This window comes from Spea bombifrons, chromosome 9, assembly GCF_027358695.1.
Source record: "Spea bombifrons isolate aSpeBom1 chromosome 9, aSpeBom1.2.pri, whole genome shotgun sequence".
NCBI classification, from domain to species: Eukaryota; Metazoa; Chordata; class Amphibia; order Anura; family Pelobatidae; genus Spea; species Spea bombifrons.
The window spans coordinates 19,495,700-19,515,693 of NC_071095.1; the positions used below are offsets into that span (position 1 = coordinate 19,495,700).

General features: G+C 41.5%; 1 protein-coding gene across 1 annotated transcript; it reads right to left on the bottom strand.

The window, feature by feature from the left end:
* Window positions 1-1,182: 1,182 nt before the first annotated feature.
* Window positions 1,183-19,643, bottom strand: LOC128505328 (cytochrome c oxidase assembly protein COX16 homolog, mitochondrial). Its single transcript, XM_053475674.1, has 4 exons — window positions 19,484-19,643; window positions 18,134-18,211; window positions 12,605-12,667; window positions 1,183-1,621 (listed from the first exon to the last, which is right to left on the bottom strand). The coding sequence occupies exons 1-4, from the start codon at window positions 19,547-19,549 to the stop codon at window positions 1,508-1,510; spliced, it is 321 nt and encodes a 106-aa protein (XP_053331649.1). The 5' UTR covers window positions 19,550-19,643; the 3' UTR covers window positions 1,183-1,507.
* Window positions 19,644-19,994: the final 351 nt, after the last annotated feature.

Sequence of the window (19,994 nt, forward strand, 5' to 3'; positions counted from 1 at the left end):
TATTCTGCCGTTTTAAGTTACTGGGGGGGGGGAATGTTGTGGTCAACTAGTTCTCAACAGCAAATCTTTATAAAGTACACCTTACAGGTTTTTGGAGTAAGTATATTCCTAAAATCTACCTGCAGCTACTGCTTTTTTTTGTCAGTTTGAGCGTTTTTTTCTTATTTACAAATGAAGAGACATCTGAAGCCACGATGCTTATGTCACTTTATATCCCGTTCAATCACTTTGTTGGCCAGTGGAAAGGTATCACCACTAAGGACATTATCGCCTCTGGAAAAAGACGCCAATAAGAAAAGATTAGTGGCAAGTTGGACAATCGAGTGACAGATGACTTCTCCATCTCAGAATTCACCGCCATACCCATCGCTCTTCTGGGAGCCTTAAACCCAAGTGGAGAACAGGAAAACCCATGACAACTGGCATATGGATAAGGTGGCCACCAGACAACCTTATTTTGTTGTTACTGAGACTACAAGTCCAAGGACTAAATCGCATTTAACAAACTTTAGATGGAAACTGTAGCAGCCACATCTTTACATCTATTACCATGAACTCATTTATTAAAACCACCTATAGCTTGTACTTTCTGCTTGGCGACCGTTTTGGGTATATATTTTAGTTGAGAACCCTATGGAAGCTGAGATTGACCTTTGTGAAATGGCCCGTGTTGCTTTTTAGAAAAGTTTACGTAAACATTTTAGAGGAGTTTACGTAAAAGCATAAAAACCTTTTTATGTTTTCCTGTAAATGCAAGGCATGTGATTTATACGAGTCCAAACAGTGTTGGGTGGGTGCTTTAAATGAGAAAGAACCGCTGGAAGAACAACTGAATAACGCTGAGAAAGGCTCTCATCCTCAAGTGCAAAAAGCAAAAGAAGCCTTCATCCTCTAAAGGGTTAAACGCAAAGGACGCAATTATTTATGGCTTTCCTATTTCGGTGGGGAAAAAAAAAAAGTTCGGGCTTTAACAATAACAATTTAGAAAACATTATGTAATTATTAGTACGTCTTTCATTAAACAAAACGATTTCTCCCACATTTGTCTCGTCTGGCTATTGTTATCCGCTGCTTTCCGATCTGGAAGGGGTTCCGTGCACCAGAGCTTTCACGGCTGGACATACGTGACGGCTTTAGTATTCTGCGCGCAACGTCGACAGCAAAACTCAGAAGGTGCTTCCGTTTCAAGGATGGCATAAAAACGTTTAATAAGAACCATGAACATATCTCAGAAAACAAGCATATAATCACAGGCGGGCGTTCACGCTTCAACGAGGTTCCTTGGGCTGAAAAACTCCACCGACAAATTTGTGGCCGCTGAGGCGTGATCATCGTGGAGAGCCTCTACACATCACCTGTGGCCTGTGAAATTAAAATGTATGGATCAAAGAATCCTCAGGAATAATGTCTTCCTCTGTCGATCTCGTGAAGAAGACAATTACCAGTAGTTTCCCATGGCTGGAGGTTCTGGCCCCCAGCTTTTCTCTGAATTTAGTGAAAGACGTGCCTAGGCGTTTTTAGAGAGGTCTTCTCTTTGTTGATCTTGGAAGGGCTTTGAATCTTCCCACGGGCGAGGGCCTCGTATATTTTTCCAGTCGTCGTATTTCACGTCTTTAATTTTCTGCAAGGGTCAAAAGAACAGAATATAAGAACAGTGAATACTCAATGGAGTTCTTTTTATCTGAGCGGCGCAATATAAGGTTTATTGCATACGACGCTATCGTTTAAGAAGAAGGTTCCCGGACTGTGCAAGCTGAGCTTTCGCAGCGTTAACCCCTTGAACCACCGCCGTCTTTGAAAGCGCTCAAATCACAAACCCGCAAATTGAGCCGTGAATGCAAAAGAAGTTTTTTTTGACTGCGCTGCCTGCTTCAGTGGATTTATAAGCAGGGATGGAAGAAAATGAGATTGATATTTACATTTTTAACAAAAAAATAAAAAAAATAAATGAAGGCACGTATTGATCTGCATGGAATAAAAGCACTGGAGTCCGATTATTTGAAAGACACTGTTGCTGCGTCGAGCACCGAGTGCATTATAGCCCGGCAGCACTTCTAGGTGGAATAATAGGATATTTCACGCCAGGCCCATATACTGCCATAGATCATAATTGCCCTTACTGTCCTTAAGGGGATTAACAATTAAACATAATGCACACTGCCATAATTACAACCTAATTCACTGGAAATGCTCTCTTAATTATCCACGCGCCTGTTAAAGATGTTGTTTTCCATCCTGAAATCTGTACGTTGATTTTCCTTGTAATCCGGAGCTCTACAGGTCCTGCGACGTAGAAGATGCAGCGGCCGTGAATGTTTTGGGGAAAATAACCTAAATGAAATGACCGCAGAGGAGCGGAAAAGATTCCTTATTTCGTCTTATAGTATGTAACATCATAGGGCGTTTTACGCAGGGCTTTATTTTTTTTGTAGCTATTCAGCAAGGCCATCTATGTGTGCACAATGCCAAGATGTGAGTTCCAGCTTGCGCGTCTTCATGGAAACAACGCAGAGTCCTGTGACTCGGGGCCAAACGGTGCTATGTTACATTAACATGCAGAAATCTGAAGAACAGAAGAAAAATGCAAAAATCGATGCTGGGGGGCTACTCCGGCAAAGCTACGGATGTACCAGACATGAACGCTTACCCTTTGTGTTACACTTTGAAGACCCATGAGTGGGAAGCCTGCATGGATATACCAATACACCTGGTCTATCTAATTCTTCCTCTGACCGGTAAAGCTAAATGGTATGACCCATACGTCATGATTTTTGAAGCTCTTCTGTATGTCTTTGTCAATGTCTTTGTTTACTAGGAGATCAGCCAGGAATTAACATTAATCGTGATCTAAAGTTCAGGGAAAACAGACAGCTAGAACTTGTGAAGACCACACAAGAAAGGAGTTCATAGCCCTAATCAGTAATTCAATGGATTCGTTTGCGCTACTCTACAAGGTGATCCTCGTCATTAATGGCTGCTCAAGATTTAAGTGGAGAAAAGAATGATTAACCCACTCAACATCTTCTCTGTGGATCATATTTAAATGCTAAGAATGTTAGGAGACATTGAGGTTCACCATTTGATGACTAAGGGTGATTTCCTTATGAAGATGCCACTTAAAGCCAGTGTTTGTACGGTGGTTGGACTCAATATGCGCATAACAGGTTTACATGTAACGTAAGGACGTTTTACTTTACTTAGAGGGTGACGGATAAGTGGAAAAGGCTCCCAGCAGAAGTAGGAGAGGTCAATACAGTGAGGGAACTTAAACGTGCATGGGATAGATCTACGGCTCCTGAATTTAAGACGAGACCAACAACTGATTAAGGCCTTGATGGGTTGAATGGTTCTTATCTGCCATTAAATCCAATATGAAAGAGTAACACGAGCGCCATGTTTACGTAGCGCATTTCAAGACTAGTCCAAGAAAGTGGTCCATCTACGGCCCCACAAATTCTTAGAAAGGATGGTTGGAAGAAATGGACAAGCAAGAATTAAGGATTCAAAATGATGAATTCTTTATGTTCCTCAACCATCTTGTACTCAACGTATATATTTTAGAGACCTTATTCTTCTAGCGCTTCCTTCAAAACCAGGGTTTTTAATTTTATTCAAAGGGCATCTAGCTTTGGTCCCGACTTATCCGAAGTGACAAGAAGAAAAAAGAGATGTTGTTGGCGCCAATATAAAAGGTGATGCTTTATCTTATCTTAGAGCGCAGCATAAACCTATTTTACATAAACCTGGAAATTCAGGCGTGCGTTGCAAGAATAAAATGGAAATGCGGCAACGGCGTTACGGTGAAAATATATTAATGCGGTGTTATGCTGCCCCCGAGGTGATGCTCAAAAATCTTTAGAAAAAGAAAAAAACCCAAGGATACGTTGAGAGAAAAATGAACATTTGTCGGTAGAACTTCACAAAAAAAAAAAGAAGAAAAGTTCTGAAAATTTTGCATTTACTGTCAGAAGAGAGCCTGACAGCGCTTAGCTTATTCTTACTCGACGACATAATAATAGCCGAGGAATTATTATTAAAAGGCCCTTCATTCCAACATTTCATCGGCTCTAATGGACTATAGCCAGCAAGTTAAGAGCCTAAAAATGATTATTAAAACTAGAATGCAGCGCCTAATGACAGTATAACAGTGTAGACGGATGCGCGCGGACATTCTGCACATGTAAGAGTAAAAGGCACATGCTTTAGAGTTCTTTGTGATGCAGTGGCAATCATAGTCCAAAAACCTAAGAATAAAACGCCATAATCCACAGTGTATAAAGCTTATAATATGGCCCTCCGGAATGGCACCATAGCGGGTCACCAGTAAACGTATTATTATTTGGCCAAACAACGTTTACAGGCTCACGGCGGGTAGAATTTATCGTAATAATACCTATTTATACCCGAAAGAAGTTGGAAGTTTAAGTTTGGAGTCGCTAGGACATTTCTAGCTGTAGCATGATTGTAAAAGGGTTTCTAGCGGTCAAACCTTTTAAACTTGGACTAGCAAACACAATGTGCCATTGGAAAACAGGAGCGATGGGAGTGATAAAGGGCCTCTGTGCATTAACACCGTCTCCGCTGGATTTCGGATCCAATTCAAGTTATTGTAATGGACAAAATGTGCTTTTTTTCTTCCAAAAACAAGGGCATTTCTAAGTGACCCCAAACTTTTGAACCGTAGTGTACGCATAGTGCGAACTTAATAGGTTTGGCTCAGAGTCTCCGGGTAAAAGCTCTGCTTCCCGGGGTCTCTGGGTCACTTTAAGCCCATTTACACTTAATCAAGAGAAATAATTTTCACTAATCCACTAATTTGCTGCTGCAAAAAAAATAATAATAATAATAAACTTGATTTAATTTTTCTAAGTAATGTGCTGTCCCTGCATGGATACTTTGCTTTTTTAAATATGTCATTAATATCAGGATTTTATTTAAACAAAAAAGGGGTTAAAAAGCAATGCATTAAAGCTTTGTGTGTAAAAAAAAAAGAAATAAATAATTGAACATCGAATGAATGAAATGAATTTCCCGGCTATTAATAGTTTGCAAGCTGGTAATGGCTTTGGTAACAGCCCCAAATTAACAACATTCACATTAACAATGCAAACAATGTACGCTCATTAGCATCCTATCACACGCTACTTCTTATTCGGAACTATTTCTCGCACCATCCGCGCTCCGAGGACAAAGGGAGGCTCCTGAGCCCCGCAGCGCTTCTTAAAACAAGTATAAATGTGCCACTTTGTCTCGTGCCTTAGGTGACAAACAGTACACCGGTTACAATCTGTTTTACATGTCCTCGGCCCGGGAACAAACCATCTTCATTAGTTATACGGCGGCTGATCGAAAGAGCGATGATGGCTGAGACAAATGGCGTCTCCGAAGAGTACATCTGTGTGCTAGGAATGCCAGAGTGAAACAATGTCAGGCGAGTCCTACGACACAAAGTTTAACACAATAAGGGGAGCCAGCGGGTGTCCGGCTTCAGATCTGGACTACCATTTCTAGATAAAGTATCTGGGCATCTTATCAACTCAGGGTGAGCTTCTCCTTCACATTGAGTGGTCCACAGCTCAATCGGGTTTAGTCTTCTTTCGTTATACTTCCGGTTCCTCAAGCGACTCAGAAGCATTAGCAGTATTATGACTTATTCATTAAGTGCCAACGATCTTTATACCTTATAAGCCCACCAATCTTACCGGGAACTGTCTACGAAAGTACCATAAGGCTAGATGGCTGCTCCCAGGCATGGTCCTCAACTCCTGTTGTGTCTGTTCATAAATATGTTATGTATGTGTTAACCGCCTCCTGTAGTTTCTGAGTTCCCGGTGGGCTTATGAGGGTCCCCGCTCATGATCTCACAATCTAAACGGGGCTAAATAACATTTTAGACCCAAAGCGTTTTTTGGGGGGATTGCAGAGACAGGATCAGTGAAGCAAACACTTCATTAAAGGCCACTAAGGACCTTCAATTGAAATGTAATAGGGGTATAGACAGTCCTATATTCAACATGTGCCAGAGTTTATTTAATGTCTGCGTGTCGGCACACACACTGCCGGAATCTGAACGCTGCTATTTTCGGGAAGATAACATTGAAACTGAAAGCTTCCTGGTTGCTTCAGGCACTGACGGGTCTTCTTAGTGTCAATGGCTGGTCTTCTCACGCCGGTCTTGAAACCGCATTATTCATTTAACCGAAGCCGTTGTTTATCTTTATAACTAAACCGTAACGTGCAATCTTCTTTTTCTAATCAGTTTATCCTTGTATGCTGTCATACGCCGTAAGATTACTCAAGCTTCAGATCTCGGCAGCTGAAGCTCGTGACCACCGTATCTCTTCTGGTTTTGGTAATCTTAGAACGTGTGCTATGATTTTTGATACGCCCAGCGTACTCATCAGTTCACCCCTTAATGACATTAGGACAAAGTAAGATGCCCTTAAAGAAGGGACTTAACTGATCATTTAATATGACGTTCTAAGGGTGGGTTTGTACGGTCTACACTGGGAACTAAAGCTTAAATAAAGCATTTGCTGGTCAATCGTAGACACCGATATCTGCAATCTTGGAATTTTGTGTCTTGAGTGTATTTCGCTCTACAATCTTTTACTTCTTTGTGGCTAAAACATCACTGAAATTTCACTCGGTGATACATTAATATATATTTTTTTTATATATGTATCTCTTCTTTTCAGACTCAAGCAATCCAACAGTCATTCTTCTAAATTCATAGCCGTCACATCTTATGAACGACCGTTCAGCCCTCCGCTCTGATCAACGTTTCCAAATTTTAGGATGAAAGGAAAGCCAGTCTGTCTTTAAATGCTACTTAATCATTTTCCTCCTTGAAAGGAAGACTGCATTACACAGGAGTGAGACGACTGCTCATGACAGTGAAAACAGAAGGAAAAAAAAGAAGAAAGGAGATAAAGTAATCAATTATCTCGGCTAAAAGCAGATCTTTCTGAAGTGTCAGCAACGCACTGCCCAATCACCTTAACAATCTATCACTGGCAGAACAGCTGGAGTATTCATTCTGCCCATAAAGGATATTCAAAATAATTTAAGCTGTAGTACCACTAGCACTGGCGTAACTACAGGGGTCTTTCTAAATAATTTTGAACCGGTACGAGGAGACAGGAAGAAGGGGTCGCACTGGGCCCCTAGAGGCACCGGCAATGTCACAGCTGCGACCCCTTCTTCCTGCCTCCTCGTACCGGTTCAAAATTATTTAGAAAGGGCCCTTCCAAACTGGACCGCACCAATGTATGTAAGCAAGCATGAATGTGTACGTGTGTATATGTGAGCATGGATGTGTACTTGTGCGCGTGTGAGCATGGATGTGTACTTGTGCGTGTGAGCATGGGTGTCTACTTGTGCGTGAGAGCATGGATGTGTACTTGTGCGTGTGAGCATGGGTGTGTACTTGTGCGTGAGAGCATGGGTGTGTACTTGTGCGTGACAGCAGGGATGTGTACTTGTGCGTGACAGCAGGGATGTGTACTTGTGCGTGACAGCAGGGATGTGTACTTGTGCATATGTGTGAGAGCATAGATGAGTACTTTGTGTGTGTGTGTAAGTATGGGTGTGTGCATGGATGTCTACTTGTCTGTGTGTGTGTGTGTGTGTGTGTGAGCATGAATGTGTACTTATGTGTGAGAGCATGGACATGCACAGTCCAGCTAAACATGGTAGAAGCTTGTCACCGTCAGCATGGAATCTGGTAAGCACAGCTGGAGGGGTCTTTGTATTAATTACTGAAAATACCGTCCTCCATTACTCATCCACGTTCTAAACTTTGAGACTAAGTTGCCCCAATGTTCCTCCAAGAACATTTTTAACTTTCTGTCAAAGTCTTTTGTGCAGATAGGACTGGGAATGCCCAGCTTAAGGACCTAATGACATATTCTCTGAAATTATGCTCGATGTACGGTGTCTAGTATTCTGTGTCCACCTGGACAAGGTCACATACTTAAATTACCCTAAATCCTAGCAAAACATTAACTTGGCCACAAACAGATACTCAAGACTTGTGTCTTTTTTCGAGAACCAGAAATGTGCCCATCTTGTTCCAAAGCAGCAGACAGTCTAAAGTCTAGATGATGAAAGGACGGAGGTGGCATGGTGCCGATGGACCATTGACCAAAGCATATTTTAGAACGGAGGGAAGGTGGCTGGCAGACATAGATAATTGTTATATGCATTAGTTAAGTAGATACTGCTGATACTGACGCAGAGGCATGAGTGTCCACATACGTGTCCACTGTTACAAAATGCTTTTTAACCCCTTAATGACAAAGCCCGTACATGTACGGGCTCAAAATGCATGGTTTTCAATGGGCTTTGGGGCCGCCCATTGTCCTTAAGGGGTTAATAGAAGCAATGTATGTATTTTGCAGAACAGCTGTCGCTTATAGCATCACTTTAAGTGTGAACGCAGAGAATAAAGAGAGACTTTGTTCCATTCCTCCCTACGTCACGTGCAGATTCTGTGATTAGACTACGCTCAAACATATGGTAACAAACACATAGCGAGCCGGCACATACTATTATAAACAGGAGATTACAAGGTTTAAAGAAATACAGATTGAGACCAGATGCGAGCGAGGGTGGAATTCAGCGTTGCAGACGCTTAGATAATAGCAGGATATCTCAAATTATAGATCGGGACAAAGATTCTAACTACGGGCATTAGTTTCTTCAGCCGTGAAGATTTCAAATGTCTTAAGGATCGCAGTGCCCTTTAACGAGATCTATTTGACCGTAAACGATGGTATTTAAAAACGGCGCGATCTCTCCGCGTGTGAATGCCTTCGGTGTACGCGCGTCATTACTGCTTTAACCTAACATCTGACACGCGGGCATGTAGGTACTTGGCGCTTTTAGCAGAAACGATGCTTTGTTTTCATGGGCGCAGAGGGTCTTTAAACATGCTTAAGGCGTCAAGCGCCGGGTCTCTCTGTGACATGAAAATAGTATCACACGCGACAAAATATCCGGGTTACAAAAGACTCTTACTGGACTGAGGAGGAACACCAATAGGCCGCCGTCAATTAACCCCTTAAGGACAATGGGCGGTCCCTAAACCCATTGAAAACAATGCATTTTGAGCCCGTACATGTACGGGCTTTGTCATTAAGGGGTTAATTACATGCCAGCAAAAGAGCCGTCCTGAGCTAACAAAGGTAGAGGTACAAAAAAGTGTGACATGTTACTGTGTATGTGTGTTATCGTCGTAAGTATGTAACTGTGTTAGGGTGTGTGGTGGTAGGCATGTGTAAGTATGTCAGTATGTGTGTTAGTGTGTGTAAGCATGTTAATAATAAACGGGCTACTGGATATAAACCAAATGTGTCAACCTTTACCTTAGACACCTTTGCCTACATTTAGAAGTCCCTACGGGCATCGCTTATCGAAAAACCATATTCTGCATTGGACACGCGATGGTTTCCATCCAAAAAACAAAGAGACCTTTGCAGTCCTGAAAGCTTAGCTTTCTCTGTGTTCTCCCAATGAAAATATCACCCAGGACTAAAGGTGGAATTGCTAAAAAGCTGGCAAACCTTTTTTGGGGGTCACAGGAAGTAGGGCAAAAACACGATAGAGAATGGTCTGCCATCTACCCACAAACAAAGTTACAACGAAAGCGATTGTAGACCTCAACGGAATGAATACACGTGTGGGCTACTGCTGAGCAACGCTCTTCTTTCACACAGCTATGGCGTAGATGTGCTCGAAGTCTGTCTTATATTTACACGTTCTATTTAGTATATTTAGAACAAACTCTTCTGCGAATAATCAGTGGCATGTTTTTGTTTCTGCTTGAACTCGTGAACCAAAGTAAAAAACAAAAGATGGTGCCAAACTTAACATCCAATGTTGCTGCCGGCTGACGATTTAATGTTGACGTCGGCTGCCAGGATCCGGGTACAGAACTCAAACTCGGTAGGCAAGCGGCGGGCTGAATCAGCCAACATGTTTACCTACAGCGCTCTTCAAAGTCTATTCTCTGAACTATCAATATGGCACTTGGCTCGCACGCTATTCAAACTGAGAATTGTCACTCGGCTCATCAATTTGACTTAGTATTTTTAATTCTGTTTTAAGGGAATAAGCCAGAATGGCAATTAATGGGAACGCTAAACCGCTAACTAGTTGGTCCTACGGGGATGATAATGGCGCACTAGCTTTAATGAAAAGTCAAAAGGCAAACTGGCGTTTAAAAGCTTCCTATAATTATTAAGTAAAATATTTTGTCGTGAAAGAATGCGTTGAGGTTCTTCTAGTTTTCACGTGAAATTCTTACTAATGAGCGTATCCCATGGCGTTAAAGCTAAAGGGGCAAGTTTAACGTACCCGAGAGCCCCAATGAAAAGGAACGCATATTAGGCCACTGGCTGACCACTGATTGGCTGCTTCAATGGGAAATCAATGGGACCTCTTACCATGGAGATCTGAACAGATCACCGCCGGCGGGGGTTCTCCGAGGCAGAAAATAGCTGGGGGTTGGTGCAAACGCATATGTGGGGGTTACTCCACAAGCATTTAAAGGGGCCGCGCAACTCTCATCCGCATTAAAGTGCATTTAATGGCTGGAGCGTCCCTTTAAAGTGACAACTTTGTGGCAAATATCTACACGGTACTTTTTCTTTGAATAATGGCACTTTAGAGATCTGATATTTGTTAAAGAGGACAGGGCTGCGCGCCGCCACTTGACGGGAAAGGTGTGTAACAGAGCGGTTGTGGCAGCCGAGGATGGCTGGGCTAAGGGCACCGCGGAGCTTCTCTGGTTGAATAAGATCTAATATGAGCTTCTAGCAAGAGTCCTGGCAGCCGACAACAGCAAGCGATGCGAGCGGACAGGCGCGGCGACAGGGGATTCATTTTTGGAGGGGCGAGGAGAGGGGTAAGGGAGGGCTGGGTTAAGCGCTGTTACTAGACTGTGACGAAGTGGACTATAAATCATCCCCTTGGCACAGAGCGCAGGCACATGACAGCGGAAACTAAGAACTTTATTCATTCTAAAAGTTCTAAATGGATTTCGTGCGGACGGCAGCTAATAACACAGCGTTTCCCACGTAACCCTTGGTTCCATTCGCGAGGACGCTAAAGGCTAATGGTTTTCTTGTGTTTTATATGTATGCACAGCTTCGGTGTTTTAGAAAAACTCATGCAAGTTTCAAATCAAATATGCATAGCCATTTGAATATTTATATCGTTTCATGCCTGCAATAAAACCATAAAAACATAATTCGCTTAATAGTAGATTTTTGCCATGAATAACACCCCCCCTCGCGTGAATCGTCCTTGGGGGGAAAGTTGAATAAAAGTTGAAAACGCCTTCGCGATCAAATGCCGTATTACAAACCTCTTTTTCCTGGCACGGCTGCATTTCGGAAACCTTCCTAGAAACACTTCTTTAATAATGAAAAATTCTGCCCTATTTGTAGTTCTTTAGGGAATGCTTGTCACGTGACACGAAAGCAGACAGTGACAGGTTGTTGCCATAGGAACTGGATTTTTACAATACATGGTTTTATTTCATGGGTGCAAGGGTTAACCCATCACTGGGTATCCCTTCTCCAGGGTGCTGCTCTCTCTGCGGCTGTAGCAAACTAATAGCATAGCGCTCTGCAATCAAGACGTGGTTAAGGGGTTAATAACGAGCACACTACATTAGGGAAGAAAACAGGCTTTTGACCCGGTCTAAATCTATTTCTGATTCATCAATCAATCAAAACAAGGAAAGAATATCAGGGGGCGGGACAACGCATACCTTGGGGTGGGTATGTGACCAATGGCAGAAGAGCCTACTCTCGTTGTATTAAACCCATGGGGAATGGCAACCAATGAGATACATGGTTAACCCCTGCCATGCTATTTTATGATATAGGGCAACCAATGAGAGGAGTCCCTACTTTATCCTATAGGGATGATCACAGGCAGCCCGCTTTAACCTTGTAAGTGGCCGTCCGATGGCATATAGATATATAGATAGAGAGAGAGAGAGACTATATATATACAGTATAAAAGAGAAAATGAAATGATATATAATTGATGTTATTCTGAAACAAAGCTAGGCTAGAGAGTTGAAGGAAAATACAGCCAAAATGTATATGACTGTTTTGGCATCGGCGAGAGCAGCCACGCGAAATAAAAACCGAATGCGTGGCGGGTTCAAAATGTAAGCGTCATGTATACTTGCATAAGCTCGGGGATACAAACGCGGAGAGAATGTTCAAGTCGCATTAAACGCTTATAAAGCAGGTAGAGCATAGAGGGGGCTTGGGCTTGCCAAATTAACACTTTAGGAGCCATTTACAGCCATGCCTTCGAAGCGAAAGGGGTTATTACGCCTTGAACATTCTTCAGTGAATACGGGTGGTCTTTTCCGTTCCAACCGTATATCACACACCAGATGTGCTAAGAAAAGGCAGCCACACAATGACAGGTTTGTACGGACGGAAGGTGGCAGACCAAGCGCGCATGGGTATTTTACGTCTATATTTAGTGAGACTGCGACACTCCCAACCATCCTCCCGCCGCGCAATGAAAGGCTGCAAGAGAAAAACCTATACTTTGCGAGCCAAGGTCCCTTTACCTCAAACTCCGATTCCAGGGTAATGTTTTTCTTGCTGACTATTTTTTCCAAGGACGGGTCGATCTAATTTAAGAAATGAAAAAAATAAAAAAAATATTAGAGTTAATATTTACAAAGTTACATTTGGGCAGCTGCACTGATCGTTCTGTAAGCACACGCTTCATATTATATTCCCAATTATACCATACTTTTATATTTAAATAGGAATAGAAATATCTGGCGTAAAAAGCAAGCAGCAATTATTGGATTCAATGCAAAGTACATTTTTTTTTTTACATTAAAAAGTGGCAGCCTTACTTTTTCTCAGCCCTCTATCTCAGTTTAAATTAAAAAAAAAACAGCTATGGGGAATAAGTTTGTTTTCTAACCCAAAAAAGAAACATTCCTTTAGAACAGATACAGGGTAACGTAAACAATGTAACTCTCTCAGCGTTAGTAAATAATGACAATTTTGATACAAAAACAGTAACAGAGGGATTCTTATTCATGTGCCAGCAGGGCAATGTCTATATAGAAGTTATATCTATCTATATATATATATATATATATATATATATATATATATATATATATATATATATATATATATATATATTTGTATACATAACCCAGACAATGCCAATTACACACACACACATTCACACCATCATTCATCTATATTGCGCCATCATATATCTCAGCAATGTACAACAGGACTTCCACAAACAAAAGGTGGGCCCCTGCTCAAACGAACTAACAATGAATATATATGTATCTATATATATATATATATATATATATATATATATATATATACACACATACATATATGATTTTGGGAAATATGTAAATTCAAAGTAAACATGTGTCCACCTAGAGATCACCCACACAACGGTGTCTTGTGACCCATCATAACTTCATAGCTTGAAGAACGGCGTTCAAGTGTACCAGGAAAATTAGCAGTTTTTGTTTCCATAGCAACGTATTTATGCAGCCTTTTGTAAAGGTATGTAAGTTTTTTTTGAGACCCCTGTGGTCACTTCTTCAGATGCAAAACAACCTATAGCTTACATCTGTGTCTAAATGAACTATTATCGCGTTAATTATCAGATTCCTGGTCTGAGGTCTTCTTCTCACTCGCCCTAAACCGACCAGCAACTTAATATTCCTACATATCTTAAGGGGTTAAGAACGTTACGAAGAAACCATCAACCTTAAGGGGTAATATCACTCCCATAGAAGAGGTTACGATGATGCTCTCACCTGTCTTACCTACCCACCTATTTCATGCCCTTACCTGAGACAGCATCCAGGTAGGGACTGAGTTGTTGGGGCTCATCTTCTAAATGTTCTCCACCAAAACCCACGTCTTTCTCATCCTTTCTGGCTTCCTACACCGTTTGCCAGAATTCTTTTCTCCGTGCCACGGAGAGCTCTATATCACCTCTTAGAAACCTGCTGCTTCTCATCCCAGATGCCTCAAGGTGCTAATATTTAAGGGCACCCCCTCTTTGTGGCATTTGCAATGGTTTTGCATTAAATAAAATGGGTGGACATGTATGAGAGGCATAGAACGGTATTTATACGCCGAGCCCCTTCTATACGACTCCTATGGAACTCTATAAAAGAGGTGCTTTAGCCGAGACACGTGACCTTATACCGAATCGGCCCCTGCAAGTTACCCTTTCCACCCTCGCTCTTGTATTGTGGTTGCCTGTTCTCCCTGTATATGGTATAGGCACATTATAAGCACCCTCGTATAACGCATAACTCAACAGCCTGCCGAGCGGGTGATACCCGAGTGTATAGAAACGCGAGAAAAAGGTAAAGGCTCGGGGAAACGAAGAAACATACCATTAATGTTGGGTTGCACAACTGGGAACCACTCAAAAGCGTGAAGCTAAATATTTACGCAATTAGCAAAAAGAACGAAAGAAATTTCCCCTGCCAGATGTTCATTAGCTGCACCGATAGTTGTTGGGAAAATCTTGAAGCTTCTGCTCAGAGGCAAGATTTTAGTGGATGAAAAACCTGTAAAAGCGAATAGTTATTTTCCTTCAGAACCTTTTATTTACTTGGGCTCTTCCGCTCAGTTTGGACAGTTTATATGCAGAACAAAGCGCCAACTGTGAGGCAATTATGGGTTTTTTCCATACTTTTTGGGTTTCATCAAACGTCCAAATGCTGTGACGTCTAGAGATCTAGAGGATCCCAACAGCCAGTACTCTAGAAAGGCTTCCAGAACATAGCGAGAGCTCTATTTCCATAAGTAGAGGGACAATGGCCAACCATCATGGCGGCTGGAGTTCCACAACGGCTGGAGACCGGCCAAGAACAGGCAGCGCCGCGGAACCCGGACGGAAGCCTGTGAGGATCTTACGAGCTGTAGTTTTAGAGATGCTTTAGAACGTCCCTTCAGCTAGCACCGAGTATAGCCAGGACGTGGCCACCTCCGCGGTGGGATTTAAGAAGAAAGAACGGGTTAAAGGCATTTGAATATCCCTGGGCTCCGTCCTCATTTTCCGTGACATCCTCCATAGTGCACACGCATTATATTTTAAGCCCACGTGTATTTATATTATTCAAATAAATAGGATGAGGATAAAGTGTCATCAGGATATATCCTTCCTTGCATGAAGAATACACAGGAACAGAAAAGCAGATGGCCCGGTTTATATATTTCAGCCAAGGTAGAAGCGGAGCTTTTTCACATTCTACGACATGTATCTTTTTTTTTTCATTAAATGCTCACGCAGACATTATGTTTTTGGGATAATCAGAGCAAAACATACAAAATTGCCTGGCGTGCTAACCTCAGACCCACCAAGCAAATGGGTGCTTTGCTTCTTCTGCATTATTTTATTATTATGTCATGTTTTATATAGCGCCATCAAATTCCATGGCGCTGTACACTGGGGAATGAACCTGGAATGAAGAAGGGGGTTTTGGGTCGGGGCAAACATGTGGCCACTGGGCAGGACAAGCGAGGGCAGTTAAAGATCAAAGTTAGGCAAAGCGGCGCCTTTGCAATCAAAGAAGAACGCATCCATCAGGGGAAGAAAAAAAAAAAAGTCATTTTGTGAGATTCATTTTATGACGAAACAGCACAAAAAATGATTTCACCTGCGTTGCCTTTTTCAGGGGTCTGCGTTCTCTGGGGGGGGGGATTATTTTTAGGCTGCAAATCATTCCAGATTCGGAGACTTTGGATCTGTTCTCAGGGACCTGGGAATGCTATCTGGCGGGGCTAAGCAATAAACGAGCGGAGATGAAGAGCAGCCTCGGGTATCAGAAGTTTTCTGCGTCCTTACCATGCAAGAGGCTGCACCTAGCATCCAAAACACACGGGGCTGTATCATATATATATATATATATATATATATATATATATATATATATATATATATATATATATATATATATATATATATATATATATATATATATATATATATATATATATATATATATATTATATTTATAGAATTATATTTATATATATATATATTTTTGGAACTTAAAATTCTAGAATTATCATAAATATAATTATCATTATTTTTTTAAACATCCACGCTGTTTGTTTGCACCGAGTATAATACGCCGGAAGACCGTTATGTTCCGTTACTGGTAAAAATGCCCCTTGACCTGAGTTTTCAGCATGAAAGCTGTTTAATCATACCAAACACACATCTGCTTGCGATGACACCGGAACTGCTGGCGGAGAAAAAAAAACACCTTTCGCCTTCACCGATCACGTTGGCTGTTTGAAATGATTATATCTTGATTCAGTCCCGTGTGTTTGCTGTGACATGATTAAACACGGAATGATAATTTGTTGTAGTGAAACGCCAGATTGTACGATGCTCGGGATTCTGCAGAATCGTTTATAGAGAAGCTCCAGGAATGAGAATTCTCCACAAATCTACCTTGGGGCAGGAATTGCACATTTCTTTTTAGGGATCAGTGCGGTGAACTGGGTTTGCTTCGCTGACCTGTCTCGGAGATAAGCCAGCGGTGCGTCACATAGGGATGCTGCTCACTTACTACCTGGCTGCAACCTTCTGACGACCGGCGGCAAGCAATGGCACATACCCAGCACCATCTCTAATGGGCCAACAGGGACACTTTTAGTAGCATGGCTAGGGCTTTATGAAGACTTTTATGTGATCGCTAACGTTTTTGGGTGAGGGGGACACTGGGGAGGAGAGGGGGACACTGGGGAGGAGAGGGGGACAATGGAGAGGAAAGAGTGCCACTTCTGAGCTATGCCACCAGGTCTTCTGTGGGTATTCATTTCTTCCTTTTATCCTACTCTCCCCAACCACATACTCCCAAACTCTCCGTTTTACCCTCCATTCTTTAATTGTACGATAGCAGTCACTGCCCCAGGAGTACAATCAACTTTGCTCAATACTGTATGTTACTCCCCTATTAATATCAATATTTAAAGATATTACGGAAGCAGGAGTCACTGTAGCATCTATAAGCCGTATACAAACTAACGCTGCAGGATACACAGTAAAAAAGAGGGGAGTAACAACTCAAACACACAACTCAAGGTAAAACGAGAAAGGAAACCAGTTTATTAAAACACCCCAAAAATTCTTTTCACTCCCATGACGCTCAAAATACGTCGTGGCCAAGACAGCCTAGAGCTGTGTGATTTATATTGTTTAAAGAACTAATAATAACGTGTATTGATTGCCTGTTGAGCCCACTTTTTTTAACTTACGACATATTTAAACTGGATATTGGCTCTCGTTGGTAACATTTGGCTCAACGCTAAATAGCCGTGATAATGTTTAAGGCAACGGTAATGAGGACTCTGCCTCGTCCGGGACAACTGCTGGTTTTCTTCAACACACAACGCGTGTGTCTGAACACAATGAGCGGTGACGCAGCGCCACCGTCTGGATGATTTGGATAATGCGGGGAACGTACATTGCCGAAGCACAGCTGTGACCTGGGTGGCTTCAGTAAAATGCCCTTATGTGGGCACGATACGAAAAACCCACTTTACATTTGAATAAATAAATCCATTTAAAATATATCTGCCTAATATTTTTTAATCAGACTGCTAATCTTCGAGACATTTTATAATTGAACTCTATGGGGAGACGGGAATCATTTTAGTAGCCAACTGTCAGGATACCCCTGTCACATCAGGAGATCAGACACCCCCACAGAGTTCTCTACCCAAGGGATAGCCTCAAGGCTCACGTGGATCCTCAGAAACCGGCCCTGACGTGGACATTGGCAACCAGGTTGAGGGATAGGAAAATTCAGCATGTCAAACACCAGCAAAGATTGGGACAGAAAGGAACGAAAGACTTGCAAATAAGTATTAGGACCACATTTGTAGAGACAGGCTAGCTGGGACGACACAAGGGCAAGCGTTAGAGGCTGTAAGGAGGATTTATAAAGGGTAAGTAATACACCTTCCTTGTCTAAGTATTAAAAGGTACCATTTATGACATAATGCCATATTTTTCAACATACTGAAAGCAGAAAAATATAACATTTCTGTTAGAAAGTAAGCAAATAACTTACCCTTCTTTTTAAATTTTGAGCATCGTAGCGGATCTGTGTAAATTCCCGGAGGCCAAACGAGCCGCCAACGATAAGCAGCTAAGAGAAGAGAAGGCAACGTTAGAAAGTTTAAAAAGAGTTTTGTGAAGCCTCCAAACAAAATTATTAGCCCAGAGGCTACTCTCTACAACCACAGAGACATATTCCAACAGTTAACTATGTTCTGAATTATTAGTATACACAATTAGAACACAGCAATGATGATAGACCTTGGAACCGAGTGGCCCACATAATCTGGCCATACATTGCTCCACTTGCAATAATTACTGTAGAGCAGGGCTTGGAATTATCATGGGGTATGTATTAAAAAATTATTTTGGAATATCTGGAATGTGTTCATATAGCAACCAATGAAATGTCCATGCTGAAACACCTTTGAATTGGATGACCTCACACATCGTCATTAGGCTTTACTGATAATATATAGAATACTATACCATTTCCTACTTCTATTCCAGTTACAACAGACAGACATTACCCCCGGGCTTCCAGCTTGTTATAAATGAATTTATTGTACCAGCACAGCTACTCGTAGAATATAAAACAGTGTGTGTGATGTCATCCACATACATCATTGCGATAAAGTATAAGCAAACTAGGTCATAGTGACTTTTATTATTAAGGCATGCAGAAGATGTGGGAGATGGGTTTTGTTGTTTATAACTGCAGCTCTGACATGCAGAAGATGTGGGAGATGTTAATAACAATATTTGTAATAAATAAATGGTATGGTTGTTTGCTACTAAACAATCTGTCTGAGATAGATAGATAGATGTGTGTGTGTATAATAATAAAAATATTAATATTTGTAATAAATAAATGGTATGGTTGTTTGCTACTAAACAATCTGTCAGAGAGGTGTGTGTATGGATAGATGTGTGTGTGTATATAATAATAATAAAAATACTACTACTAATATTTGTAATAAATAAATGGTATGGTTATTTGCTACTAAACAATCTGTATGAAATAGATAGATAGATAGATAGATAGATGTGTGTATGTGTGTGTGTTTCCCCATTGAACAGGCAGGGATTGACCCATTATTTCTTTAGTGTTTTTGGGGGGGTTGTGTATGAAAAGAGACTCGTAGATAAAAATACACTTTATAACCAAAGCAGTTTACATTTATATAAGAGCCCATTCCCAGATTAAAGAGCGACAGGCATGCGGGTGTAACAAGCCGAACCCGTGTAACGTTACCCAAATAACAGCTACACACAGCTCCCCCCTTTATCTGTGTATTATGTACACAATAATCCGGACATTAAACTTAGAAAGGTTTCCTCCTGCCTCTCCATTCATACTGACCAACATGGGCACCCCAAAACGGAGGGTCTTATTCCTCCTCAGAGTCTGCCATAAAGCGTTCGACATGTCTCCCTTCCTGTGTAAATTCTCAATCACCTTGGGGGAACAATGTGACGAACGCACACAACAACCAACTTCCGGTACATGCTGTACGGACCTTGGTAAAATCATCTGCGCATGCGAAAATATGTATCCTAGCAACCAGTGCTCGTCGCAATAAGAGTTCCGGGCTGCAGCTGATAGACGGTGCTGCGGTTGACAAACGACGTATGTGCGTTTTCTCTCTGTAATACGTATTTATTAATATTCTAAATCAATAAAACGACATATAATCACTTCAAAAGTATAAACACATGTGTTATTAACACCATACCTCAAGTGTCCCTCCTTTGGCCTATATTTGTAAATGGTCTAGTCAGCTGGTACATTGGTTGCTATGGTGATGAGGCTACGTTGTATATATATATATATATATATATATATATATATATAGCCCCCATCGTGTCAGTAT